The sequence below is a fragment of the Takifugu flavidus genome, chromosome 4 (genome assembly GCF_003711565.1).
Source record: "Takifugu flavidus isolate HTHZ2018 chromosome 4, ASM371156v2, whole genome shotgun sequence".
Taxonomy (NCBI): Eukaryota; Metazoa; Chordata; class Actinopteri; order Tetraodontiformes; family Tetraodontidae; genus Takifugu; species Takifugu flavidus.
Window position 1 is genome coordinate 16,087,066 of NC_079523.1, and position 27,657 is coordinate 16,114,722.

A 27,657-nucleotide genomic window follows, 5' to 3' on the forward strand; every position below is an offset into this window, starting at 1 on the left:
TTTTCTTGGAATAACGGAGAAAATCTGCCAAATAGAAAAAGAAATGGTTCTGCATCGGTGCTTCAATAACCCAACACAGTTTATAAAAAGGGCAGGGTTATATTCAGTGTTTATTCTTGGAAAAAAAACAGATCTCTGATCTTTCAACTTGAGATATTCGACAGAAAAATCTATTATGTTATATAACAAGTCTATTATGTTATATAACGCACCATCATTCCTTTGGTTATTTTAACAAACCCAATTAAATGGACAAGTTTATAGTTACAGCATGACAGCTGTTTTCCTTCAGCATGTATATTTTCTTCCGCCATGTGTCCAATAACCCTTCGTGTGTGATGGAGCTTGACGCCTGTGCAACTTTGGGGTTTCTCCCGGGTCCTAAAGCAGGATATCTCCGCAATGATTCACTCTTCCCTTTTTCTTTTTCCTCTCTACCGCATCTCGCCTCCTCTGGTGTTGTTCTTGTTTTCGTGGATGTGATTTATTCGCCGTTGTCCCTCCGTCTGTGAAGATCTGACTGACCTCCTGAAATATCAAGCTCAACCTAATGGGTTTGGGCTCCAATCCATTTCTATGGACATTTTAAAGATCTCTTTTTAGGTCATCTCAGCCAAGATGGATGAGTCAACACCTAATCGCGGGGTCAACATTAAAATTATTTATCAGTAGAACAGTTTCATTTGATGGTTTTGCCAATAAAATCTGAGACATATTGATAAAAGGACTGAGGAAAGCATACGACATTTCGTTTGATCTGTATTCAGAGGACAAAACTTCCATTCAGGAAAACAATTTCAGATGTAGGGGAAGACTTAGTTAATGCAAGAACACAACAATCTGTCCCGTAGGGGGGGAAATCGCATCAAAGAGTTAGAGTCAGGTGGAGGGCAGGACACAGCACGCAGGTAAAGAAATTACCTCCAAAAACAACAAATAACGGAAGAATTTTCATGCTGCCATTGTTTTGCTTCCGAGTGGATCATTTTTGTTTTTGTTTTTTTGCGAGCGTTACTTCATTTGAATGTTTTAAAGAATACTGTTTTTGCTTCACAGCAATGCAGGAAATGCTGTCTATGTGCATGTGGGCATTTGTTCTGAATGTCTGTTCAACAAACATGAGAAAACATGATAACTCAGCACAGCAGCTGGACAAAAAAGCAGTAACACTGCAGTGCTGTAAGTGACAAACTTGAATCTTCCCCTCCACAAACCTTCTGTCTTTTTTTCAAATCTTTGACCTTCACTCAACCCGGCTAGCCATCTGGTATGCTTTCTGGGCATCAGAGTAGTTCCGGTGTCATTATGCAGCCATTACTTATTCACCTGCAGGACTTTGGTGTATGAGAAGAAGCTGGTCCATTAGAACTTTTGAGATCTCAAGTGTAACTACTCCATCAGAAACAGTAATTTTCTTCCCACTTGGAGTTTTCTTGTTATACAGTCATCAACCTTAACATGGTGCAATTACAGGCCCAGGCAAGTCAAGAAATAATTATTCATCATCTAGTTCATTTGTTCTGGCCACTGCATGGTCAATTAAATAGCTCCAATACGTTTCTTGCCCATTTTTACATCCCCATAATAGAGACATAATAGATGTTATTCACTTCACCTGTCAGTAGTCATCATGTTGAGCCCATTAATAGAATAATGGAAACTAACTTGCATATGTTCTTTTACTGGCAAAGGAAGTAAAAGAAAAAAGTTGCCCGCACCAAATGTCCTCACTTTGGTAGTAAAACGCAGAGTGAGGACATTTGGTCAGCGCAACTTCAAAAGGCTGTTTGAGAGTCAAGATCGAGTTTAAAGGTTTAGGTTAGTCAGGGTCAGGAGGTAGATGGGATGGTCAGTGTTGAGTAGAGAGCTAGGAAATGTACTTGTCTTCCCAAAGATGGAAGTAAAGGATGTTCCAGCATGATTGTGAGGATCTGGATATGAATTTTGCTGCAACATGAGGACATTTTGGCTAGTCCCCAAGAATCCAAGGCGATGTTTGTGGTATGCTTGTAAATAATGACTATGCCAACGCTGCCTTCTGCTGCAAGATATTTTTGTATATATTTATACTCTCCTACAGAGATGGAAAATGAAAAAAAACAGAGAAGAATTGAAAGTCTGAAAATGACGTCTGCTGATTTGAAGTCATTACAGTATGGAGTTGCTCCCATAAAGCCTCTATTTACCAGCTGGATAATTCCGCAGGAAACAGTCATCCATTTCAGTGTGTTGCTTATGGTTACGTATATACATGAGAAGCCAATATGTGGCTCAGGCGTGTGTGTGTGTGTGTGTGTGTGTGTGTGTGTGTGTGTGTGTGTGTGTGTGTGTGTGTTGTACGTATGTGGACTTGCAAATGGGTTTCACAAAAATCTGAGACAGAGTTTTTTCTATGAGTGACAGGGATTTGCAACTGTTGCCTCTGCAGGAGAGCTGACATCCATCTACACACGGTGTAATAGATGGTTTGCTTCTCCATTTGGCAAATATAAAGAATACAAATACTATAGCTTGTGCTTACCTCTCGACATCTAACGCCCTTTGTGCAAAGAGCCTGATCCATTTAAGTTTTGCTCTCTATTTGCATTGAAAAGGCACCAAAGTGATGTGCACAAAGCAATGAACCAGCGTCGACTGAGACCACGAGAAGGCAAGACAAGGCCAAGAAGAAAAATGAAGGACATACTGATGCATTTATAGCTAAGAAGAGGAAGGATGTGGGAGAGAAGGCTGCTGAAATTGTTAAAGCTTAGATTTAAGAAAATGAAATCGAAGCAATATGAGCTGGTGGGATGGCGCCTAAATAATTGGCTCATAAGTCCGTTAAAGCTGCTAGTCTGACCTGCTTTTAGGTGAGTTCTCTTCCAACAACCTCATAAGTGTGGCCACAAGCCCCACAGTGAGTAAGTATTTTGTGGTGAGGTAGATTTAGTTATATTATGTCCAATTTCCTCACTTTCGAAGGTTTAATCCAACATCAACTCTGGTCAAAGTCACTGGATAATACCTAAATGGAATTGTTGAAGAAATGCTTTTCACTCTAGAAAATGTTTGCAGTAAGATGCTGGGGTCGAGCCGCTGTTGTGCAGAAGGATTTGAACTATCCACTAATACAGGCAAATGAAGCCATCAGTAGTTGCTGCTTGGCCTCACTGAGAACTGGACAGAGATAATATCTGCATCATCTGCATGGCCGTGAAATGTAGGACCTAAAATGGAACCCTGTGTTACAACAGAAATAAGAACAGGCCACTCGGATCTATTAACGTTCCAGTCAAACATAAAGGTTTGTGTGCTATCGACCTGGTGAAGCCCATCACTGCTCCGTGATTACTTTCAAACTGTTTTCAGTGTTTGCCCTTCAGTTTATTAATGAAATTGAGCTCAACAGAAATTTGAAGCGTGGTTCCTCCTTTTTCTTTAGCTTCCTTTGCGTAAGCTGCTTCAGACCTTCAACCCAACCAGAGTACTTTAGGGCAGCTCTGAATTGCCAGAATCCTTTGGAACTTCAGCCACAGGTTGTTTCCTTGGAACCACATTGAAGAAAATAAGGTGATCTGAATTAATCTGAGTTGAAAAAAGATATAATTAAACCAGTACAATGACAGACAGACAAATGTCAGGAGCCAAAATAGTGGAGTAAAAACAGTACATGAAAGGCAAGAAATGAACAAATAAAGCCCAGAGGATGTAATAAAGAAAGATGACAGGTATGGAGAGGAGCAGCTGGATGCTTAGATAGAGCGAAAATAGGATTTTATCAAAGTGAGCTTGACATACAAAATCAGATTTGCTGAAGGGAGGGAGAAACTGGAACCACCTGCATAGTATGAAATGAGGGTGGGAGCAAAAGTCTAATGTGTGAGCAGGATGTGGAAACAGCATTATGAGCGACACTGTGGTAAATCAGAGGGTGGCATGATCAGATGACCTTCAGGTGACCTCCAGTGAAACACAAAGGTCAACCATATTTAGATTCACAACTGCAATTTCTGTATAAAAATTGAGGAAGCTTGAGGCAGTGAAGCTGGTTATTATAATCCTCAAAATAATAATCAGATCAACATCCATAACACATGCACGCATACAGACACTGTCCTATCTGTCCTGTCTTTAAACTACCAGACATCCAGAAGTGTGTTGTAAAATATGAAGAAATATATCAGTACTGCAGCTGATTTTTTATGTGCACGTGGGTGCTCGTGCATGCTTGTGTGAGTGTGTGTTTGTGTGTGTATGTGTCTGTGTGTGGATGACTGTGTTTGTGTGTGTGTGTGTGTGTGTGTGTGTGTGTGTGTGTGTGTGTGTGTGTGTCTGTTTGTGAGACAGTCGCATTGAGGAGCTCACAGCAGCAGGTGGTAAATAATAAAACACTTCTCTGTGCTTGCAGATGTTTTAATATTATTTTCATTTGGATTCATCCATAAAAGCTGCACCAAGTGTTTCGTAAATGTCTTCAGGCTGAAGATGTCACACACTCAACAATCTATGTAATATAATATATCCACATAAGGACCAAAACCAAATCTGTGATTGCAGCAGGGTTGAGTAAATGTGGCATACTTCCAACATTGACCTGTGTGCTGTACTCAGAACTGACGAAATGTTCCAGTGGAGAAGATAAAGTCACGTATGGGTGGGACCTAAAACCGGATGTGTAGACGCTGATCAACTCTGGGCAGTATTCTGGTCCTTCCCCTTGTCCATATTTAAATATCTGACTATCAAGAAATGATTTATTCTCTTTTTCACTCCAGTCGTTTTTTGAGGTTGATAACAACAAAAATAATGTTACATTTGCTTCTGCTACTGCCTCCTTTTTGGGCAACTGACTCTCCTGTGCACGTGTGTGCCTGTGTCTGCCTTCCTTCAATGGCAGTCGAAGGTTGTGCTGCAGACAGATATGTTGTTAGAGGTGAGAACGCTGACATTTCAGCAGGACTGGGCCATTTTCTGACTCTGTTTTTTTTTCGCTGAGATTTATTGGGAGCCAGATATAGCTACTGTGCTGTTGCGAGTCACTGGACATAGGACATAGATGAAAACATAGATGAAAACATCTACATATTTTACCTTCACCAAGATGGGAATTCAAATAAAGAGGTCAAAGGGTGCATTAGCACATACAGGAAGAAAAATTAACTTACCTAATGTCTTGTAAGTGAAAGACTCCCTACAGCAGGGGTCACCAACACAGTGCCCGTGGGCACCAAGTCGCCCGCAATGATCACATGAGTCGCCCGCAAGCCTGTTCTAAAAATAGCAAAACTCGCAAGTGAGGTGTGTCTAAGAAAAAAAATTCTACCGTTATTTTTTTAAAATCACACCTGCATTTACATAGATTTTAAAATGACAATGTCTTAAAAATAAAAAAAATATATAAACAAAATGAAGGTGAACTCTGACCTAGTTCAAAGGTCAGTATTGTGCGCATGAAAGAACCTTTGCGCTTGTGGAGAATAAACTAGCGGGCAGTGAAGATGGTGAGTGGAGTGCAATTTTCTACCCCAAAAACATGGCAAAAAGAAGACAGTCAATTGATCATTTTCAAAGTGAATGGGAGGAAGAGTAATTTTTTACTACTGTGAAAGGAAGGTGTGTATGTTGCATCTGTGGGGCGACTGTGATGACGGCGAAGCAGCACAATGTGGAGCGACACTTCACTACGCATCATGAAAGCTACAATGCTAACTACCCACCGGGAAGCATTCTACAGTCAGAGAAGGCCCGTGAGCTAAAATGTGTTTTTATAAAATGTAACAGATTTTGAGCAGAATTGCAGTAGATTTGTTCAGTTAAGATTTATTCAATATGAAAGTTAATTTTTTTTAAATGTTGCATAACTTTTTAAAACATGGTTCAACATAGTTTATGAATTGTTAAAATGGTTTAGTTACTTTCAACCCTTTCAACTTACTGGTTGAAAGGGTCTGGTGAAAACTCGACATTTTCTTTTCTGATCAAATGTAGAAGTGATCATCTGAACAATTGCTGAGATTAATAATAATAAAGTGTTGAATATTGATCTTTTCTGTTACCCACTCTAAGTTATTGATACACACACTCACACACACACACAATTTGTTATTTTAGAGGAGTGTGTCAAGCGGTAGCCCTTCACACGACGTACCCATGACGTAGCTCTTGGTTTCAAAAAGGTTGGTGACCTCTGCCCTACAGAAATAAAGTCATGATTTTAAAGGACTCTTGAAAATGTTATTGTCTGCTAGTTTTCAAAGATAAATTTGAATCTCTTTTACAGTTCCCCAGAAGAAATACACCTAAAGACAAGGTCATAATGACACGAGGACAGTAGAGGAAGGACTTTCCAAATATTTATGACAAAGATTCCCAAACAGGCAATGACTAGGCATCAGGAAAGCGAGGGCATGTTTGGATTCCAGAAAATGTAAAACCTTTACATATTTTTAGATATTGTAGGTGGTTTAGAGGCTGCGTGCCCTTATATATGCACATGCAATGCTCTTTGGAATTATCCATTTCTGTGTAGGACCTGTTTAGGTGGACCCCTGAGGAGTTAGTGGCAGGTGAAAGGGTAGAGCAGTAGGACTCAGGAAGCCGTGTCAGGTGTAATAAGTGGAAGAAGACCTGCAGCTACAGTATGGTTGTGTTCATTTCAGGCCCCCACTGGCTTCTTTGAAGTTTTTTCTTTTTCATTAATAGAAGAATTAGATCATTTTATCCAATAAAAGAGGTGTTTTGGGGAGTTGACCAAACACAAATTTGGGAGGATGGCTGGATAGATGGCTGGATGGATGGCTGGCTGGATGGATGGATGGATGGATGGATGGATGGATGGATGGATGGATGGATGGATGGTGAATGGATGGATGGGCGGATAGATGGATGGATAAATGGATGGATGGATAAATGGATGGATGGATGGATGGATGGATGGATGGATGGATGGATGGATGGATGGATGGATGGATGGATGGATGGGCGGATGGATGGATGGATGGATGGATGGATGGATGGATGGATGGATGGATGGATGGATAAATGGATGGATAAATGGATGGATAAATGGATGGATAAATGGATGGATGATCATTCAAAGTGGTTATGCAGATTCTAGGGTGCGAAGATCACACTTCACCTTCTCAATATCACCGGGGGTTATACTATTTTGCACCTCAATTAAAGATGGTGAAAAAGGAAAAGGGAAGGGAATGATGAAAACATGGATCATCAGCCTTGCATGGGAAAGCATGTCTCATCCGTCCAAAAACAATTGCTGTGTCATCACCAGCGAATCTATGCCACCACAAACAGCTTCACCGGGTGTTGCACGATCGTTGTGCCCCTGGCAGAGATCATGCTCACTCTATAGCAGAGGTGGGTTTTAGATGACGGCTTCTCACAGTTGCTCAGAGGTGTCTCAGACATCAGGCAGCTTCTAATTTGGGGGAGTTTTGCATCGAAATAATGGCTTTCTGAATGCTAGCAGGGCAAACGTCAGGAGTCAGGCACTTAAAAACCTGGTCTCTATGACAACTGATGTGTGGTCTCGTCCATGGAAATGTCAACTTCTTTGTTCAGAGAGCTCACAGTGGGGATTGACTCCGAGATGTGAAAAGACAGTTTTATTCTTGCAGGTGCAAGAATGTTGAAATACAGACTGTTCTGCATGTGGAGAACCTTCATGGAACTGTTCGACTGTTTGTGGAGGAAAGAGGTCCATGTGATTTCCAGGCACCCCTATAAAAATGGACACAAAAATGGTTCTGCAAACTTTATAAATCCATCCATCTTCCGCCATTTATCAGGGGTCAGGTTGCGGGGGCAGCAGCCTAAGCAGAGAGGCCCAAACTTCCCTCTCCCCAGCTACTTCCTTCCAGCTCATCCGGGGGAATCCCCAGGCTTTCCCAGACCAGTCAAGAGACATAGTCTCTCCAACGTGTCCTGGGTCTTCCTGGGGGCCTCCTACCGGAGCAATATCCTGACTAGATACCCAAGCCACCTCATCTGGCTCCTCTCAACGCGGAGGAGCAGCGGCTCTACTCTGAGCTCCTCCCGGATGAGCTTCTCACCCTATCTCTAAGGGAGGGCCCAGCCACCCTACGGAGGAAGCTTATTTCAACCGCTTGTACCCGGTCATTACCCAAAGCTCATGACCATAGGTGAGAGTAGGAAAGAAGATCGACCAGTAAATCAAGAGCTTTGCCTTTTGGCTCAGCTCTCTCTTCACCACAACGGACCAGTGCAGTCCGCAATACTGCTGATCCGCCTGTCGATCACCTGCTCCATTCTTCCGTCACTCATGAATAAGACCCCAAGGTACTTGAACTCCTCCACTTGGGGCAGGATCTCCTCCTTGACCCGGAGATGGCACTCCACCTTTTTCCGACTGAGAACCATGGCCTCGGATTTGGAGGTACTGATTCTCATCCCAGCCGCTTCACACTCGGTGGCGAACCGATCCAGCGATAGTTGGAGGTCACGGGCTGATGACGCCAACAGGACCACATCATCTGCAAAGAGCAGAGACCCGATCCTGAGGTCACCAAACCTGACCCCCACAACACCATGACTGCGCCTAGAAATTCTGTCCATAAAAGTTATGAACAGAGTTGATGACAAAGGGAAGCCCTGGCAGAGACCAACAACATTGCTCCTCCTGAATCCGAGGTTCGACTATCCGGCCAACCCTCCTCTCCTCTCTGTATAGACCTTACCAGGGAGGGTGTGATCCCCCTATAGTTGGAACACACCCTCCTGACCCCCTTCTTAAAAAGGGGGACTACCACCCCGGTCTGCCAATCCAGCAGCAACGCCCCCAATGTCCACGCGATGTTGCAGAGTCGTGTCAACCACGACAGCCCTACAACATCCAGACCCGTAAATGTTTCCCAAATCTGAGATACCTAAGGGCCACCACTTGGGGCAGCAACATGTCTCTGGCACCACAGGCAAGCTTTAATATTGTAGTTGAGGAACATGGCCTCAGCAGTCCCCATCTCCACCAGTGCAAACTGGTGTTTCTGCAGCCCGAATTTAGCTGACATCAACGTTCTCGAGCATTTACTCAGTCTAGAGGAGTAAACTGGTGTTCACACCAGCCGCTGAAGGATTCACCAAAGCCAGACCAGATGGAAACCATGGTATTGCAGTGGGTGCGAGGAGGACGAGGAGGAGGCTGCAGACCTGAACCAGGCTGTCTTCCCTTAATTCAAATGCACAGAGAAACCGATCTCACTGTAAATTTGATCTCTACCCACCCCGACACACACCAGGGGTGGTGGTATAGCAGTAAGAGCAGCTTAAATAACTGTTTCAAGCAGAACCAGACAGAAGTTCTGGCCTCCTTCAGCCTGTGAATTCCTTTGACTGGTTGATGAGTTTCTGCTGGAACCTTTGTGCTGACAAAATGTTCACATCTTGATAAAACACACCATTCTGCACTTGTCTGATATGGTTATTGATGAATGAATTTGAGATGTGACTGGATCATCTGACCCTGATGAAGTGATAAAGGACCTGGTTCGTTAAAGGACCTCATAATGTCAGATGACAGATGATGCAAAATAGTTCTAGCTCAAATTTCTTTTAGTGAAAAGAAGAAACCTGAAGGAGAGCCACCCATGAAGGATCCATCTCCCTGGGATGGACAGACCTGCATCTTCATATGTCCTCATATGGAGATTTGGCCCACCCATTCTTCAGGCCTTGATGGACCGTATCCAGGAGGAATAAATAAGTATAATTCTGTTCAGTATCACTCGAAAACAGCTGATAGTGTGTTTGTATCTTTTCTGTTGACTTTAAACTGCTACTTCTGAAAAACATCTCTAGTTTTCTAGGAGCTGAAAGGCTCATGGGGGGGATCTGCACTGACCTGGTGAACTTCTGTCCAAGTCAGAAAGCGTCATTGTGGAGGATGTTCTGGCTGCTGAGGAGAGGCCAGCCGGCTTAGTTGAATGTGTCTTCCACTCTTTTAGGAGCTGAAAAGCCATCAAATGTGAGCCCAACTAAAAGATTTGGATTATTGTCAACAGGTCTTCAGTGTGGTTTTAAAGGATGTGTTTGTGTCCACTGCTGATGTATTTTAGTGTCATGGGAGGTGAATCCTTTTAGTTACCACTGACAGCCCTCACAGGGCAGAAGACTTAAGGCATTGGTGTCAGGAGTTAGAGCAAAAGAGGATCAGAGGGTGTCTAAACCTGTTAACCACAGAGGTATGAGTGCCAACACTTCACATAAGCTATTATGGCAGTGAGGCGTTGTGAAGCTAGCAGGTCAGATAGAAGAATGATGTGCCAGGATGATGTCTCCATCAGCACCTTCATCATCTTTGCAGCAATTTTTTAAAAAGCAGTTGAGTTGAATAAAAAAGAATAGATAAAAGGTGGACCAAGGGGAAGAAAACAGAATGAAGATGGAAAGCACAAGAAAGAGAAGAAGAGGAGAAATTATTACAGACTAAACAGGTGAAAGAGAAGAGGAGGCCGACCTGAAGGAGGACGCTGTTCAAACACCATGTCTGAGTGACTTTGATGGCTTTTACTCTTATCAGCTGCTCACTAAGACCTCTTCAATACTGCAGATAATGAAATAGAGGGTGACAGGCAGACAGACAGACAAACAGAAGGACGGGCGGACAGACAGGCAGGCAGGCAGGCAGACAGACAGACAGACAGAGGAGATGAACTCTGAGAAGCAGGCAGTCTTTTGACTGGATAATCCTCTCTTCCAATAGTAATCTCTCCCTTCTTTCTCTCTTTGTCTCTCTCTCAACACACATGCACACACGTGTGTGCCAAATTCACCTCAATGACAAGCTTTTAAAGAATTAGGCTAAAACCAATGGGTCATTGCACTAAAGAGGCTAGAGTTCTACCAACATATTTCAGAGCCACAGGTGGCGATGACAATGGTGATGATGATTAAGATGACGATGGTGATGATGAATATGATGAATGTGGTGATGATGGTGACGTGTTGATGATGGGAATGATGGTGATGATGATGAACGTGGTAATGATGGTGATGGTGGTGATGATTGTGATGATGGTGACGATGTTGGTGATGATGGTGGTGATGATGAAGATGGTGGTGATGATGGTGACAATAGTGACAATGGTGATGATGGTGACAATGGTGATCATGACAACGATAGTGATTATGATGATGGTGACAATGGTGATGATGATGGTAACAATGGTGATGATGTTGGTCATGATGATGAACGTAGGATGATGGTGACGATGGTGATGATGATGGTGACAATGGTGATGATGAGGGTGACGATGGTGATGGTGACGATAATGATGATAATGAACAGGGTGATGATGAAGATGATGATGAACGTGGCGATGATGGTGATGATGGTGATGATGATGATGAAAGTAGTGATGATGGTGATGATGATGGTGACAATGGTGATGATGGTGACGATGGTGATGATGATGGTGACAATGGTGATGATGAGGGTGACGATGGTAATGGTGATGATGGTGATGATAATGAACAGGGTGATGATGGTGATGATGAAGATGATGGTGACAATGATAATGAAGGTAGTGATGATGGTGACGATGGTGATGATAGTGACAATGGTGATGATGATGGTGATGATGGTAACAGGGGGGGGTGACAGTTTTGAAGATGGTGATGATGGTGATGACGAAGGTGACGATAGTGAGGAGGGTGACAATGTGACAATGGTGACAAAGGTAATGATGGAGACGATGATGTGATGATGGTGACAATGGTGATGATGATGATGATGACGATAGTGAGGATGGTGACGATGGTAACGATGGAGGTGATGATGGTGATGGTGCTGATGATGGAGAAGATGATCGATGGTGATGATGGTGATGATGATGAACGTGGTGATGATAGTGATTATGGTGATGGTGGTGATGGTGGGAAAATTTTCCTAATCTGAATTAACATTAGGCCACTTAAAGGCTTTTCTTTCTTACAGTTTTGTGTTGTTATTTGTTGTCCTGTGCAGATGACCGCTGTAGATGTAATTATAGTCCAGACCGTTAGATAAGGACGAGGCCTGTGGGTCACTGGTGTTCGCTCCTGTGTCTCCTGACTGCCGCTACATCACAGGAGGAGCAGTTAAAAGGCCTAGTGCCACATCTGATTAGGTGACTGAAGAGTCAGTGAGAGTGTTTATGTGTTCAGAAGGTCAGCAGAGCATCAAGCTTTTTGCACTTTACTCCTTCATTCTCAGGTCCCCAGAGTCATTATGATCACACACACACACACACACACACACACACACACACACAAGCACACAGTCACACACAGCTGCCACATCCATGGGTAAGCAGATAAAGGTATATTGGTTTATCCTGTTTGAAGCAGGTCATGTGCTAAGCTCTCTCTGTCATTCCTGCACTCTCTCTCGCTCTCTCTCTTTCATATACACACACGCAGACATACGCACACACGCTAGCCCAGGCTGGAGTCATGCCTGTGACCACTGGGATGGATCCAGTACTGCCTGACCACCACTGAATCACTGGTGAAGCTGGTTTAATCTGTTGTAAAGGTGGGTCCTGCAACTACCTCACAATAGGCAGCCAGAAATTATCAGGCATTCATCACAGAACGAGTTACAGAAAGCTTTTCTGTGGGCTTCTTAAATGCTTCAGCACTCTTATTCTAACATTTAAAGGTGTTGTAATGTATTTTTTCCTCAGCTTAATGTACCGGTATATGATTTATCTTTCAGTTTCAGTGTTTAGTTTGAAAGTATGTAATTTATGTATCTATCTATGTCAGTAGGATGCACAAACATAAGAAGAAGAAGCGCTTCTTCTTATGTTTGTGGAAAATCCAGAGGCAGAAGACAGTAAGATAGTGGAAAGTCCCCGAGGCTGAGGGCTTGAGGCAGTATACAGGGCCCCGGCACTGAAGGGCGCTAGAGAGTCTGACACCTGATCTATCTCTTTAAAAAAAACAGTGAAGCATCCCAGACACCAATAGAATTGGAACTAGGGAAAGAAAAGACATAGATAAGGAACACATCACAACTCTTGACACCAATGGAAAAGGTGTATGATTAAATTATGCCAAAGCAATTCACAAATAAAAACAATTAAGTAAATGTTTCACGAGTAAAAGAGGCGTGAGGCAGGGGAGGCCTGGCCCTGCCTCCTCTGACTGCACATCACTGGCACAGAGCTGCTATAAAATATTCTTCCAAAATAATACCTGAGAGGGGAGAGTGTTGCTGCTGGGAACATGGAGAGAAGCATTGTGTATGAGCAGACTTGTTATTTTTCTAATAAACATTTAGTCGCTATTTTGATTTAAAGGCCAAGTGTGTGTGTGTGTGTGTGTGTGTGGTGTGTGTGTGTGTGTGTGTGTGTGTGTGCGTGTGTGTGTGCGTGCGTGTGTGCGTGTGTGTGTGAGAGAGAGCGAAATAAAAAGAGAGAGAGAGATAGAGAGAGAATGAAAGGGTCACTGTCCAAGTCTGCTGCAGCCGCCTCACAGGCTGTTTTAGTATCGTCTGCCACCAGAGGACGCTTTGGACAAATAAGGAGACGGATTTAGGTTTGATGTTTAAAAGTACGTTGGGAGTAATTTATAGCAAGAATAACAATCTATTTTCACATATCTTGTTTTATTCTGCATGTATTCTTTTATCTATTTTTAATTCTTCATGTACATTGTAGATTGCAAATAATCCAATTCTGAGTTTTTAAGTTTAATTTAAGTCTATTTAAGTTTTTTAAATATTCTGACAAAATTTGAGGGGATTAGAGACCTACCAGCAAAGACCATCCAAACCACGAGGGTGTAATTAAAGAATCAGAAGTCTTCAGCCACATGTGCATAACGGGAAACTATCACCATATTTGTGAGTAGATTTTAGCTTCCCTTCTCTCACACGCAACAGCTCCCCTTCTGCCAAAAACTACTTTAAATGGTGGTAATAAAAGAGGTGGGGGTGTAAACAAGAGTACACACACAGAATGAAATCACAGACATTTTGCTCTTTACTTTCCTGTAGCTGTGACATCACACCACTGAGGCGGTGGCCTGTGGAATTTCCATCACGATGGCTGCGTAATGCCCAAGGTGGCACACACACACACATGGCACACACACACACACACACACACCATGAATGCATGAAGCTATTTATGCAGAATGGCAGTGGGCTGCTGGAGCGACACGTTCTGCTTTACTTGTTGAACTGATGTAAAGACATGATGATTGCGTGGTTGATTGCTTTTATCCAGATCTTGTATGGTATAGTGCTCTTTATGTTAGCTTTCTGTGAGAACTGGACCTGAATGCAAACAGGAGGCAGCCAATTAGGTTTAAAATGAGATTTTTACTGAAGAAAAAATATCTTGAACACAAAAAATCCTGTACTGCCCATAAAAGGAGGGAAGCGTGATGCCCATTAAGCTCAGGAAAAAATCAGATGCTGATGAAGGGGAGCCAGGACTATAAAAAGCCAGTTGATGAGGTACCACCGCTGTAGTGGCTCAACCATGCCCCCCGGAGAGAGAGCAGAACAGGAACAGGGAAATAATCACAATCACAAATGAACTCTGAATTAAACACCCAGGTCCATTATACTTTAATCATTTCAATAACTCTCTGCCCATCTTTTTCTCCATTTTTTACATTTCTCCATTTTTGCAACTTACATTTCTTTTTCTTATTAGTCTGTTCATGAGGAGATCATTAGATGGCTAATCTGAGAGATAAACAGTGATGTTATTAGAATTTTGCTCAATACCTTATACCTTATGCAAATGTTAAAACACGCTCTGAAAAGTATTAGTTCATCGAGACAGAAGAACAAGGATGCTGAGGCTGGAGGCAAAAGAGGAAGGGCAAAAAGGAGACTTACAGATGCAGTGAAAGAATGCTTGAAGGTACAAAAGAAGATGATGCTGAGGATGGGGCAGATTAATTGATTTGATTCAATCCCTGAAGGGGTCCATCAGTGGCTTCAGCTCCCACCCAACCCCAGTTACGCATGGCGTCCCTCAGGCTACTGTACTTAATCCCCTTCTCTTTACCATTTACACACTCCCACTCTGAATTTACAGTTACGCTGATCATACCCAGCAATATCCTTGCACTGCTCACCACCCTGCTCCCTTCCAAAGTCCACCATGTCCAGCAACTTTCTCAAAGTTGTCGGATCCTCAGCCGGGCCATCCTGCCCTCCGGGTCTATGCGCATTTGTTAATTGGTCAGGACAGATCAGACTGGGCAAGATAGTTTCAGCATAGCAACACATAAACTTTACTGGTAAGACAAGTTATGAAGCTTCAGAGTCTGTTCAATCGTGTCCCCTGAAAGACTGACTAAGGCTGGGCAGTGTCAATCTTTTATACAGTTCATATGTCATTTGTTGTTCATCCTTCCTCAGGTGATTTCCTTTGTCTCAGCAGAACATGATATGGCCTATTTTTAATCCACCATGTCTTACCAGACTTATTCAATTCACACATGATACCTGTTCCTGTTTCGACTTAACACAATCAACAGTGATATGGATTTTATGTACATAAGGGGAACTTGTCGTCTTGGTCGTCTGTTGAACTTGCTGACATTGTAACATTAGCTTGGAACGAGTAGAGTTAGTAGTGATTAGTGTTAATAGTGATTTGGTGCCACCCAATACTGCTACAAAAAGCTCGAAAGGAAAAATACCCCTCGAGTCTACGAGAGTGGGGGTGGAAGATGACTTGTTGGCGGACCACACGGTAACGAACCTTGCAACGGAAATGACAACGAATCAAAAGCTTAGCATGGCAGGTAAAGGAGCAATGGCAATGGCAGGATGCACGCTACAGAGTTGCATCTGCGGCTGGAAAAAGATAACATCAGAGAAGGGCTTCAAGATCCACCAGGGTAGGAAAAAGTGCCTGAGAGAGCTAAGTGAGGGGCCTCGCATTGACCACTACTTCCTCAGAGGTAGGGCAAATCAGTCGATTGAAGCCCAGTGGCAGGATAATTACCACAGTCCACAGGGTATCAGAACCCCAGACGAAGCTCAACCAGGCATGGATCCACCCATGGACGTGAGCACAGAGCCCATCCAGCCACAGCCAGCAGTAGAGAGGAAGCTAGAGGGACGAAAACCTCAAATTTTGTGGCCTAAATCCTGCCAAAAAGAGGAGTGGGAAACCATTAACATAGACCTTGTGCACCTCCTGGAAGGCCTTAAAGGAGGCGTGGAGAAGAAGCTCGACAAGATTGGGAAATCATCTACAGCTATGGGGCAGAGAGATTTGGGGTGAAAAGCGGGAACCTTAAGTTGCAGAAGGAACCAGCTCATCTCAAGTCCAGGAGGCAGCGAGAGATTGAAAGGGTTGTGAAGGAAAGAAGATGTCTGAGAAAACAGTGGAAGAAGGCCGCCGAAGCAGAGAGGAAAGGACTTGAGGCACTACAAGGCGACCTCAAGCAACGTCTGGCAACACTGAGAAGAGCTGAGTGCTTGAGAAAGCAACACAAGAAGAAGGAGGACTTCCTTCTACAGAGTTTGTGAAAGCCCTCTTTGTCAAGGAGAAATTTGGGATCCTCAAAGCACCCATAAGGGAACTAGAGGAGCACCTACTCAGACAATCAAAGGCATGTACCAGCCTGAATTCCGGATGACATGCCACCCATCCAACCAGTTGAGCACCAGATGGAAACAAGGCCTCCGACATGGAGTGAAACTGAGGGCACAGTAAAGCGGGCGAGTGCAGCATCAGCCCCTGGGCCCAATGGCGTCCCTTATAGGCTTTATAAGAACACGCCAGATGTCTTAAGGCACCTCTGGAATCTGATGAGAATGGCATGGGAAAAAGGGATAATACCAAAGGCATGGAGAAGGGCAGGAGGGATCCTGATTCCCAAAGAGAAGAATTCTTCAACCATCGATCAATTTCACCAGATCAATCTTCTGAATGTGGAAGGAAAGATATTCTTCAGTGTTGTGGCTCAGAGGCTTTCAGCTTTTTTGCAGCAGAACGACTTTGTCGACACCTCTGTGCAGAAAGCAGGCATAAGTGGATTCTCAGGCTGTCTGGAACACACAAATATCATCTGGCATCAGATACAGATGGCGAGGAAGGAAATGAAAGACCTGCATGTGTCCTGCATGCCTTCACTTTCTTCCAAGACCCAGTCATGGAATCACAAGGCTCGTCAAAGCCTACTTCCAGGACCTTCAGTTTTGTGTGACAACACAAGCTAGCATGACTGCTTGGCAGCATCTCGAGGTTGGCATTATGGCGGGCTGCACCATTTCCCCACTAGCATTTACCATGGCAATGGAGCTCATCATTCGAGCATCTCGTTGGGTGGTTGGAGGGGAATGGTTGAAGAATGGATTGTGTCTTCCTCCAATTAGGGCGTACATGGATGACAACAATAACAACAACAAGGGCATGCACCAAACGCCTACTGGAGAAACTCCAGAAAAACATTCAATGGGCACGGATGGAGATTAAACTAAGCAAATCTGCTAATGAGAGGTTCCACATTAACAACGAGCCAGTACCAACAATTTTGGAGAAGCCTCTTAAAAGTCTTGGCCACTGGTACAGTGCAGAGCTCAAAGACTCAAAGCAGGTGGAGCAACTCAAGCAGGACACCATCAGTGGCCTCAGGCAGATCAACAGTACTGCTCTCCCTGAAAAACTGAAACTGTGGTGCTTTCAGTTTGGGCTGCTACCTCGGCTTATATGGCCAATTTCCATCTATGAGGTCACTTTATCTCATGCCAACCGGCTGGAGAGACTGGTGAATGCGCAGGTGAGGAAGTGGCTCGGACTACCAAGATGTCTTAGCAGCATAGGCTTGTACGGCAATGGAGTCCTCTCCCTCCCAGTCTCGAGCCTGGTGGAGGAGTATAAATGTGCCAAAGCAAGACTGGAAATGACTCTTACTGAATCCTGGGATCCCTTTGTCAGAGGTGCTGCTCCAACCCTAGCAACGGGAAGGAAATGGAAGCCATCGGCAGCGGTTGCAGAGGCAAAAACCAGCCTGAGGCACCGGGATATAGTAGGGCATGTCCAGCATGGCAGGAACGGCCTTGGCATGGAAGCAACAACACCTACATGGCAAAAAGCTACCCCAGCCGAACGGCGGAACATGGTAGTGGAGGAGGTGCGCCATCAGGAGGAAGCAGCTAGGTGCGCCAAAGCGGTCTCTCAAGCGCAGCAAGGCTGCTGGATGAAGTGGGAGGGTGTTGAGAGGAGGAGAATTACATAGAGCGAGTTGTGGAGCATGGAGTCTAGCAGGCTTAGTTTCACCATTAGAGCCGTGTACGATGTCCTTCCCTCTCCAACCAACTTACACCTCTGGTATGGAGAAGAACCAGCCTGTCCACAGTGTGCAGCGCCTGCAAGCCTCAAGCACATCTTGGTGGGTTGTAAGATCAGCCTGACTGAAGGAAGGTACACCTGGTGCCACAATCAAGTATTGAAGTGCTTGGTGGCTGAACTTGAGAAGAGGAGGGTAAAGATCAATTCCATGCCTCCAAATTCCCAACCTGTTGCCCCATGGAAAATGTCCTTCGTTCGGGGAGGGGAGAAATGAGGGAGTAAGCCAGCTCCTCCGGAGGCTGCCGCACTCACCGTTGCCCGAGACTGGGTAATGCGGGTGGACCTCAGCCAGAGGCTTATTTTTCCATCTGAAGTCGCAGTTACCAACTTGCGCCCAGACCTGGTCCTATGGTCCAAATCCTGTCGGCGCGTTTTCATCGTGGAGCTCACCGTCCCATGGGAGGAGGCAATCGGTGAGGCATACGAACGGAAGAGGCTACATTATGCGAACCTAGCAGCTGAAGCAGAGGGGCGGGGCTGGAGTGTAAAAGTGTGGCCTGTGGAGGTAGGCTGCAGAGGCTTTGTTTCCAGAACCACCACAAAGCTCCTGAAGGAAATGGGCATCAGAGGGCAGGCCCAACGGAGGGCAGTAAAAGAGCTCGCTGCCACAGCAGAGCAAAGCAGTCACTGGCTGTGGTTGAAACGGAGGGACATATTGTGGGCGGCCAAGTGATCATGTGGTGCCATTGTGCAACACATACACCCAGGTTTGATCAGCCTGTGGTGGGCCAACCTTGGTGGAGGATGTCTTGTGTTTAAATGGCTGAAACACCTAATGATGCCAAGGCACACAACTGATGATGTGTCAAGCTGGTGACACCACAGGATCTTGAGTGCCAATCCCGCTCCATCCAAGTCTTCTTCACTTGCCATGAATAGATCGGGACTCTAACACCTAGTCCTATAGAGAAGTACATCTTGTCATATGCTAAGCTCCTTGAACAATCAATCACATGGTTCTCATTCTGATAATCACACACATTTCAAATATTTCCACAAAGTCAACAACAAAATGATAGATCTCTTGATTGTGGCCCAGCAAGCTTGGATGCCACCCTATCTGATGACTCACACATCAAATCTGTTGTCCGATCTGCCTTCTTTCACCTTGGAAATATATCCAGACTCTGGCCTTCACTGTCTTCACTGGAGATGGCCTGTTGATTGGTTGTCTGATAGCTTCCTGGAGTCATGCTATGCTAAAGAAGACACTCAGTATTCACCTGTCAGTAGTTATAATGTTGGGCCTGATGGCTGTGAAGCTTTTAGAAGGACCAATTCATTTAAAACAGGGCAGGGATCATAGTATGAAGTATATTCCTCAAGAGTCTAGGCTCTAGAAGAATATGCCACAATAACATCTGTAAATGAGAAAATGAAACATAGTCACTGTTCCAAAGGCATTTATTAGTTTTTTTTTCTTTGTTTTCTTTGCAGGGGAAACAAGCCCACAAGTATATTATTTGGAAAAAGGTACAACAGAGTGTAAATTGAGTGTGGGGTATTTTAAATTAATTAAAATCTAAACTTAAAATTGTTTTCATCAAATTATTTCAGAATTATATAAAAAAGCAGCGCAAGAATAAATAATTATTACAATACAAACAGTTGTCATAAAAGAGTTTTGTTAAGCTCATTAAAAAATGGCGTGAACTGGTTTTTCTTTCTAGAATTACCCATGTTAACAGGTTTCCACTCAAATATATAAAATTATATTATAGATAATATTAAATATGCTTTGTTAGCCTCTCTCATTGTCCATTTTTCCGAGTTTACATCAACTTGACCCTCTGATCCAGGAGGTCCAGCTGCTGGGACACCTCAGCAGGAAGATCATCGTTCACCTCCATGATGAAGTACTTTCTCACCTCCTCCACCTCCCTTTCCCAGAACTTTTTATCTAAGGAGAACAGCTGATTCAGGTTCACATCATGGAGGCCCTGAAGATTAAGAGAGTCCTTGGAGGGCAGGTAGCCAACAGCGGAGAGCGTGGCTTCAGCCTCGCCATTGACCCGACGGAATATCCAGTCCAAAACACGAATGTTCTCGCCAAATCCAGGCCAGAGGAATCCACCAGTAGAACTCTTACGGAACCAGTTGACATGAAAGATTTTGGGAAGCTTGGCACTGGGATGATCAGCCAAGCTCAGCCAGTGTGAGAGGTACTGGCCAAAGTTGTAGCCAAAGAAAGGACGCATGGCAAAGGGGTCATGCATGATCACCTTGGCTAAAGGAAAAAAGAGAAGAGAAGAAGTGGGTTTATTTGTTACATAGACTTACAAAAAAAAAGTAAATTGCATCAAAGATAAGATTACACTTAATTGAAGCTGATTATTTGGTTTTCGGCTTAAAAGACTGGTACCATGTTGGACCAAGGCTGGACACTGACCTTTGTGTTCAGCTGCTGCTGTTGCTTCTGACCTCATGGCTGCTCCAACAAACACTCCGTGCTGCCAACTGAAGGCCTCATATATGAGAGGAACACCTGAAATAAGGTAGACGCATTAGTCAGATTTCAATTTTCACACTCTTCTGTTTTCTCTTGTGCAAGCAGAGCACCAACTGCATCGCTTCACTGTGCTGATGGCTTCTAGATTACCTTCAGGTCTGCGCCCTCCAAAGATGATGGCCTCAATGGGGACTCCTTCGGGGGATTCCCACAGAGGGTCAATTATGGGACACTGATTAGCTGGACTGCAAAAGCGTGAGTTGGGGTGAGCACAGGTTTCACCTGATGAATAAGAAGAGAGGATAGTTAATCATTTCAAATATTATTCCCCCTGATTGATCACCTGTGCTGATTAATCAAAAGCTGTACCATGTTGTGCGCTCCATGGCTCGTTCTTCCAGGAGGTTATGGTCACGTCCTCCGGTAGTTGCTGATCCATGCCTTCCCAGTATACACCACCATCACTAGTCTCAGCAACATTAGTGAAAAGTGTATTTTTTAACACTGTCTCCATTGCGTTTGGGTTGGTTTTTGCTGAAGTGCCTGGTGCTACCCCAAAAAAGCCATTCTCAGGGTTGATGGCACGTAGATTTCCTGGAATGACAGAGGAGGGAGACATTAGCAATGAAGAATTTTGTGGTTGTACGACTAATGAGTGAGCCTCCCACCTTGTTTGTCAAACTTCATCCAGGCTATATCGTCACCCACACACTCAACCTTCCAGCCCGGCAGTGAGGGACAGAGCATTGCCAGGTTTGTCTTTCCACAGGCACTGGGGAAGGCGGCCACCATGTATTTCTTCTCACCAGCAGGATTAGTGATTCCCAGAATCTAAGACGCATTTGAATCGTGAAGGCCATGGCTTTATGAGTGGATGCTTTAAGGCCCTTAATACCTTAAGATACTAAACTGTTTAAGTACATTCTATGTTCGATTGTGCATGCAAGGCTTTGTCCCGATAACTGTGTATTTTTTCTCTATTATGCTCACCAGCATGTGCTCTGCCAGCCAACCCTCTTGTTTGGCCATGTGTGAGGCGATGCGCAGAGCAAAGCACTTCTTCCCAAGAAGTGAGTTTCCACCGTACCCACTTCCAAATGACATGATCTCCTTCTGATCAGGGATGTGAGCAATGAGGGTCTGCTCGGGGTTACAGGGCCAGTTGTTCACCAAGGGCTCTGAAAGAGACCACAGTAATCCTCAAACTATGGATTCTGAATATAGGCGGAACTGTCAACAACGACCAAATCATGTTATTGACGCACTTTTTAGAGGTAGAGGACATCCAACAGAGTGCAGACAGCGAACAAAGTCACCCGTGCCCAGAGCGGACAGCACTGCCACCCCCATCCGGGTCATTATCCTCATACTGGCCACCACATAAGGAGAGTCAGTCAACTCCACTCCGATCTTGGAGAGGGGGGATCCTACAGGACCCATGCTGAAGGGAATCACATACATGGTCCGACCTGGGGGATGATAACCATGTCTTGAAATTATTATCAAAGAATGTTTTCAGAGACTGAGTAGTTTCTAATGTAGGAAAATAAAGTCCAAAACACACTCCTTCCCTCTCACCTATCATGCAGCCAGGAAAGCGCTGAGTCTTGGCTTTGGCAAACTCTTCTGGGGACATCCAGCGCCCCAGGTTTCCGATTCCCTCGTCAGAACATAGAGGCACCGCGCTACGCTGTTCCTGGGTCACAATCACAGTCTTACTCTCTACCCGGGCAACATCCCGAGGGTCGGTCCTGGCCAACCAGCTGTAGGTTGTGAGGAATGAACAGAAATCTTTGTGAAGAACAGGCTGGAGGGAAACACTTGTAGTTAGACTTGTTGAATGTCACCTGTTGCTACCTGAATAGCAGCTTTTGCTAAGTGCTTACTGGCATTATTTTAACCACCTCCTGCTAACCCAGCAACAACAGCATGAGCCGCTCTGCACATATACTTACACCCCTGCATTATTCCTAAATACTTGATTACTTGAATGTGTCTGGAATATGACATACATTTATCCCCTCATGTTTCGTGTCTGTTTGAGTTTAACACACCAATTGTCATATTTTGGGAGCTTTTTGATCATCCCCTGCTCCTCCAGCTGGCTCAGGATGGCCCGGTTCTCTTCGTCAGTGCCGTCACAGATATGAAGGGAGTCTGGCTGACACAAGGCGATACTGGACTCTACAAACTTCCTCACAGCAGGACTGAGGGACTGAAGGTCACCTTGCAGTAGCCGAGGGCTGCTTCGGTTCTGGGATTTAAGTTGAGGAGGCATTGTGGGTGGGTCTGTGAAGACAGAAAGAGACAGGGAAAACATGTAATAAACATTAGGAATAGGAAAGGTAGGTCAAGTTTCATCAATACCCCTCAGAAAAGGGCTACAATGAAGACGATGGTGAAATGGGAGACGTAAATATGATAGCGTAAATGTAGAAATACAAGACATGATGAAAGTCCAAGAAGCTGCTCATGTCCTTGAGAATGTTTTAATTTTCTTCATTGAAGTCCTGCAATGGTAATGTGCTGAGTCGATGAATGCCCAAACGCCCTCTCTGTTTCCTCAGATCAGAACAGAACCGTCTGTTGTCAGTCTTTATCTCAGTGCCTTATCTATGTGTGGTGTGCAAGCAGCTTACCTTCAGTGGCTGACTGGAGTGTAGTGAGCTTTCAGGGTCTCCTCGGCTGTCTGTTCTCAAGAAAGCTTCGTCTCTTGAGATGTCTGCAGAAACCAAGAATGCTGCTCTTTTTATACGTTAGGGTGAACAAGAAGAGGATACACAAAGAGAGGGGGAGGAGATGGCGGGGGGTCTGATTGGAGATGTGGTGAAGGCATGTCCTCAGAGATATTTGCATGAACCTGTCATTTCTGCACCTGTGACACACACAATGACGTCAACCGGTTTGTCTTTAACCAGCGTTGAGATAAAACATCATCTTCAGATAAACCAGTTTGAGCTGCCTGAACTTGTCAGGCCGGACAGGGAACTCCTCGCTCAGCCCTGTGATGTCACAGCGCTAACGAATCATAGAATGAGAGTGGGTTGGGAAACACTTTGTTTGTCTTCTTTTTGGGCTCAAACAACATTGATTCCATCCCCCCCATCTTAGATTACAAAACTTGACAGTATCTCAAGCTGACGTCTGACCATAAATGTTAATCATTTTTCAAAGATAAATGCTGTCAAGTGGGTCTGTGACGTAAACTGGCCCGTTTTCATTGGCCGACTGACAGAGGCTCGAACTATCGGTTGGACAAAGGTCAGCCGGAGGGTGTGTGTGTGTGCATGTCTACATCCATGGTCAAAGGTTTTGAGAATGACACAATTTTCAGTTCACAAACTTTGTTAGTTTGGTGTTTTCCCATCTTTTTTGTCGTTTCATCAAATGTTACGTGCTGGCGTAAAATTGCAGGCATTTCAAAAGCGTCAAAGGCTTTTTTGGAGGTGATACAGAGTCAATGTTTGTCATGAATTACCTGTTTAATTGGCCAGATTCTGAAGCTCATACTGACCAGCTGCCTGGATTGACCACCAGTTCTTGGCAGGGGTTAAAGTCTGGGGACGTTCCTGGCCACTGAGCCAAGATTCTGAAGTTCCAGTCACCTCTTGGAGCTACTGAGGTATCACATTGACTATGATTAACTATCCTCTATTTGGTTGGTTCATAGACTGTTGTTCATAGAAGACTTATAGTTCCATACTTTATTACTGGCTGTTTTCTGAAACAGATCTTTGAACAAGCCCCCTCCCTCAACTGTGAAGCACAAGTAATCTGAGGATGCTTTCTACCGATGAGGATCGATGGCGGCACCCACCTTCTCTTCTCCAGATGAAATGAGTTTTTCTATCTCCATAAAGGTGTCTAATCCCTGAATGTTCTATCAAAAGATCAGTCGATCCCTGATGTTTTTTCTAGGTAGAGGAGGCTTATTTGCACTCCTTTAAAAGTTCTCCCCTCATACCTGCTGCCATTCCTGAGAAAGATCCAGATCCTGAATCACCTTCTGGAGATGGACCTGGCACTTGCTGTTCGTTCTTGAATGCATGAATCCTTCCTCACAATGGTTGACCTACCTTGGAATTGCTGAAGATGTGACAGAGGGTTGACTCAGGTGCACTATTTGGAGCAGTGCGTAAATGTTTGTGAACTATGAGAGGCTGACTGAGATGAAGTGTTGAAAACCTTTTAAATTTTATTTTGAAAGAAAAAAGGAAAGGAGAAGGATGGTAAAAACACCGGCCCAGCTAATCTTCCACAATGGTGTTGCTAAGTCCATGAGTGGGTCAACATACATACAACAGACATAAGCAGAGAGCATCGAGGACCCTGAGAGGCAGAAACCATGGAAACCTGACACACGTACACCAACAAGAATGATTTCAGAAGCTTTAAATCTCAGTCTTTATTAAAACACTCGGGTTTGTGACCGAAAAGCAGCTGCGATCAACAGAAATGAGGCTATTCAACTGACTAGACTGCAGAGGTGCTCAATACGTCAATCAAGATCTACCAGTCGATGGCCAAAGTACTATCATCCTTCTGGTCAGCCTATCATCCATCCGGTCATTGATTGATATACAGGACAGCCAGTCAGGTGACATCTGATTTTCTTTTGCACTTAGGTCACTGTGCATGTGCAAACTACGACTCTAAGTGCAAGCTAGTCAGTTTGATATCACCAATTTTTTGCTTTTGTTTTTTGTTCTCTTAAACTTAAGATAGGGTATAGATTAGATTAGAATCAACTTTATTGTTATTGCACATGTACAGGTACAGAGCAACAAAATGGAGTCTAGCATCTAACCAGAAGTACAAAAGGAGCAAAGCAAGTGCATCTATAATAAGTAATGAATGCATTATGTGCAATTTGTAATGTTACAATACTTTACAATGATTTACAGGTTGTTGTATAAATGTATTATACAGATGGGTATGTACTGTACATTACATGCCTTAGACTACAAGTGCAGGGACTATTTACATAAAGTAGGAACATACAGATGATAAGTTAAACTAAAGTGTATAAATGTGCATGTGCATATCTATTTTTCTGAGGCGTCTTCGCTACTTCAGAAATCCAAGTCCAGCACGTGTCTTTTAGATCCCATTCCAACAAACACACCTGTTGAAGGATGCGTTACCAATTGCTTTATCGGCAGCTCTATTCTTCACCAGATCAATTGTTCTTAGACAGGTTATGTACCCTGATTCTACAAGGTGGCAGTGATTAAACCGTTCCTTAAAAAAACATCACTGGATCCTGATGTGTTCACAAATTATAGGCCTCTATCCAGCCTTCCTTTTATCTCTAAAAATCTTGAGAAGGTGGTGGTGACTTAGTTACTGGAGCACCTGCAGAGAAACAGCCTTTTGATTGTAACAGATGCTCTATCTATCTATCTATCTATCTATCTATCTATCTATCTATCTATCTATCTATCTATCTATCTATCATCTATCTATCTATCTATCTATCTATCTATCTATCTATCTATCTATCTGTGTGTATGTGTGTGTGTGTGTGTGTGTGTGTGTGTGTGTGTGTGTGTGTGTGTGGTGTGTGTGTGTGTGTGTGCTGGCATAATACCCTGGCCAATGGAAGAGATTCAAGCCACTGACATCAAGACAAGGAAGCTCCTCACCATGAATGGAGGGTTTCACCCTAAGTCCAGTGTCCTGAGGCTGTACACGAAGCAAAAGGAAGGGGGCCGAGGACTAGTAAGTGTTCAAACTACTGTCGGGGAGGAAACAACAAGCCTCCATACATCAAGAAGATGGCCCCCACTGACCAACTGCTGAGTGATTGCCTCAGGCAACAAAAGCCCACCAAGGAGGTGGAGCCTGAGGGGCTATCATGGAAGGATAAGCCTGGTATGGTATGTACCACCAAACAATTGAGGAAGTGGCTGATATTGAGAAAACCTACTAGTGGCTGGAAATGGCCGGACTGAAAGACAGCACAGAGGCTCTACTCATGGCTGCACAAGAACAGGCCCTGAGCACCAGAGCAATAGAGGCCAGGGTCTACCATCCCAGACAAGACCCCAGGTGGAGACTGTGTGGAGATGCCCCTGAGACAGTCCAGCATATCACGGCAGGGTGCAAGATGTTAGCAGGCAAGGCATACATGGAGCGGCATAACCAGGTGGCTGGCATAGTGTACAGGAACATCTGCACTGAGTATGGACTGGAGGTCCCAGGGTCCAGGTGGGAGACACCCCCGAAAGTGCTGGAGAACAAGCAGGTCACGATCCTGTGGGACTTCCAGATCCAGACTGACAAGATGGTGGTAGCCAACCAGCCTGACAGAGTGGTGGTGGATAAACACCAGAAGACAGTGGTAGTGATAGATGTAGCAATCCCGAGTGATAGCAACATCAGGAAGAAGGAACACGAGAAGCTGGAGAAGTACCAAGGGCTGAGGGAGGAGCTAGAGAAAATGTGGGGCATGAAGGCAACAGTGGTCCCAGTAGTGACTGGGACACTAGGGGCAGTAACACCCAAGCTGAGTAGATGGCTCCAACAGATACCAGGAACCACATCAGAGATCTCCGTCCAGAAGAGCGCATCCTAGGAACAGCTAAGGTCCTGCGCAGAACCCTCAGACTCCCAGGCCTCTGGTAGAGGACCCGAGTCTGAAAGAAGGAGGCACCAGGGTGAGGAAGACATTTTTTTAATGTATACATACATACATACATACATACATACATACATACTACATACATACATAATACATACATACATACATACATACATACATACATACATACATACATGCTAAACATAGGCTCGCAGCCCTGGCTACCTGACTAAAGAGGTACACAAGAGAAGCAGAGGTGATTCAGATTCAGATTCAGATTCAGATTCAGATTCAGA

The 27,657-nt window shown here is 44.3% G+C and overlaps 1 protein-coding gene and 1 long non-coding RNA gene across 3 annotated transcripts; one reads left to right on the forward strand and one right to left on the reverse strand.

Moving 5' to 3' along the window:
• The first annotated feature begins 198 nt into the window (after nucleotides 1-198).
• Nucleotides 199-26,664, forward strand: LOC130524697 (uncharacterized). Its single transcript, XR_008950183.1, has 3 exons — nucleotides 199-603; nucleotides 24,326-24,400; nucleotides 24,509-26,664. It is a non-coding gene; the product is annotated as an uncharacterized LOC130524697 (long non-coding RNA).
• On the reverse strand, nucleotides 19,716-23,540 carry pck1 (phosphoenolpyruvate carboxykinase 1 (soluble)). 2 transcript variants are annotated; one of them, XM_057031035.1, is made up of 10 exons: nucleotides 23,418-23,540; nucleotides 22,833-23,067; nucleotides 22,357-22,541; nucleotides 22,044-22,247; nucleotides 21,769-21,956; nucleotides 21,447-21,609; nucleotides 21,148-21,372; nucleotides 20,929-21,060; nucleotides 20,719-20,814; nucleotides 19,716-20,556 (listed from the first exon to the last, which is right to left on the reverse strand). In XM_057031035.1, the coding sequence occupies exons 2-10, from the start codon at nucleotides 23,054-23,056 to the stop codon at nucleotides 20,102-20,104; spliced, it is 1,872 nt and encodes a 623-aa protein (XP_056887015.1). In that variant the 5' UTR covers nucleotides 23,057-23,067; nucleotides 23,418-23,540; the 3' UTR covers nucleotides 19,716-20,101. The 2 variants fall into 2 exon arrangements, with proteins under 2 accessions (XP_056887015.1, XP_056887016.1); XM_057031036.1 differs by lacking the exon at nucleotides 23,418-23,540 and having other exon boundaries at nucleotides 22,357-22,474; nucleotides 22,833-22,972.
• Nucleotides 26,665-27,657: the final 993 nt, after the last annotated feature.

Excerpts from the sequence above, each read along its gene's own strand:
- pck1 (XM_057031035.1), bottom strand. The coding sequence starts at position 23,056 with ATGCCTCCTCAACTTAAATCCCAGAACCGAAGCAGCCCTCGGCTACTG. Across the intron at positions 21,061-21,147 it reads GCCATGGAGCGCACAACATG|GTGAAACCTGTGCTCACCCC; the intron begins GTACAGCTTTTG and ends CTTATTCATCAG. Across the intron at positions 20,815-20,928 it reads TGGAGGGCGCAGACCTGAAG|GTGTTCCTCTCATATATGAG; the intron begins GTAATCTAGAAG and ends ACCTTATTTCAG.